This window comes from Haplochromis burtoni, unplaced genomic scaffold, assembly GCF_018398535.1.
Source record: "Haplochromis burtoni strain Fernald_Lab_line unplaced genomic scaffold, NCSU_Asbu1 Contig_7319, whole genome shotgun sequence".
In the NCBI taxonomy this organism is placed as follows: domain Eukaryota; kingdom Metazoa; phylum Chordata; class Actinopteri; order Cichliformes; family Cichlidae; genus Haplochromis; species Haplochromis burtoni.
This window is the reverse complement of record NW_024589675.1, coordinates 1-965: the sequence shown is the minus strand read 5'-3', so window position 1 is coordinate 965 and position 965 is coordinate 1. Positions and strand designations below refer to the sequence as shown.

The 965-nt window shown below is 37.4% G+C and overlaps 1 protein-coding gene across 1 annotated transcript; it reads left to right on the top strand.

The window, feature by feature from the left end:
- Window positions 1-244: 244 nt before the first annotated feature.
- Window positions 245-959, top strand: LOC121814068 (ATP-binding cassette sub-family C member 2-like; the record flags this gene model as incomplete). The annotated part of the gene is made up of 2 exons (XM_042218064.1): window positions 245-433; window positions 644-959. Coding segments are annotated over 2 exons (369 nt in total), but the record flags the coding sequence as incomplete, so codon positions are not given.
- Window positions 960-965: the final 6 nt, after the last annotated feature.

Genomic DNA, 965 nt, shown 5'->3' with positions numbered 1-965 from the left:
GGAAAAAACAGCTGAATAAAGAAGTATATTTCTGCACAAATTTTGTGAAATGGAGGCAGATGATTTGCTTATAACTCAAACCATTTTACCCACAGAATAAACTGTTCTCTTAGATTTCCAGTAAAATGATTTGTTTTTCAGCTAGCCACTGTAGTGTTTGGTCTGGATAAAAATGTGTGGATGCCAGGTTTTTTTTTTATGATAAGACAGATGTAGTGAGACATCTGTAATTGAGTCATAATTTGTTTCTTTCCAGGGTTCTCTTGCTTTTGTACCGCAGCAAGCCTGGATCCAAAATGCTACTTTGAAGGATAATATCTTGTTTGGATCTCCACATGAGGAAGAGAACTTCAAAAAGGTCATACAGGCCTGTGCTCTTGCCCCTGACCTTGAGCTGCTGCCTGGAGGAGACCTCACTGAGATTGGAGAGAAAGTGAGTTACACTTTGAAAGGTTCAGGTTTTTGGTTACACAAATATTTTTCCTGTATGCAAATACTGTGTATGGCGTTTATTGTAAACATATGTAAAATATTTGTTTCTTAAATACATGACAAAAAAGTAACAAAACAGAAGAGCTCTTCTGATTATAAAGGAAAGGCTAAAAGAGTGTGTCTCTTTTCCCCTCCTTTCTTCTCTTTTCAGGGTATCAATCTCTCAGGGGGTCAAAAGCAGCGAGTGAGCTTAGCCAGAGCAGTCTACAGTCAGGCTGATATCTATCTATTAGATGACCCTTTGTCTGCTGTGGACTCACATGTAGGAAAGCATCTATTTGAAAATGTAATTGGACCCAATGGATTACTTAAAGACAAGGTTTGTGCTTAAAAACATATGCTAACAATATTAAAAATGGGGATTAAGAATAACCCAATCATTTATAATACAATAAGGGTCTGGGGGGAAATGCGTAAAAGGTTGGGTAGAGAAGATTGCACTTCATTCTTGACTCCTTTACTGAGAAACAAAG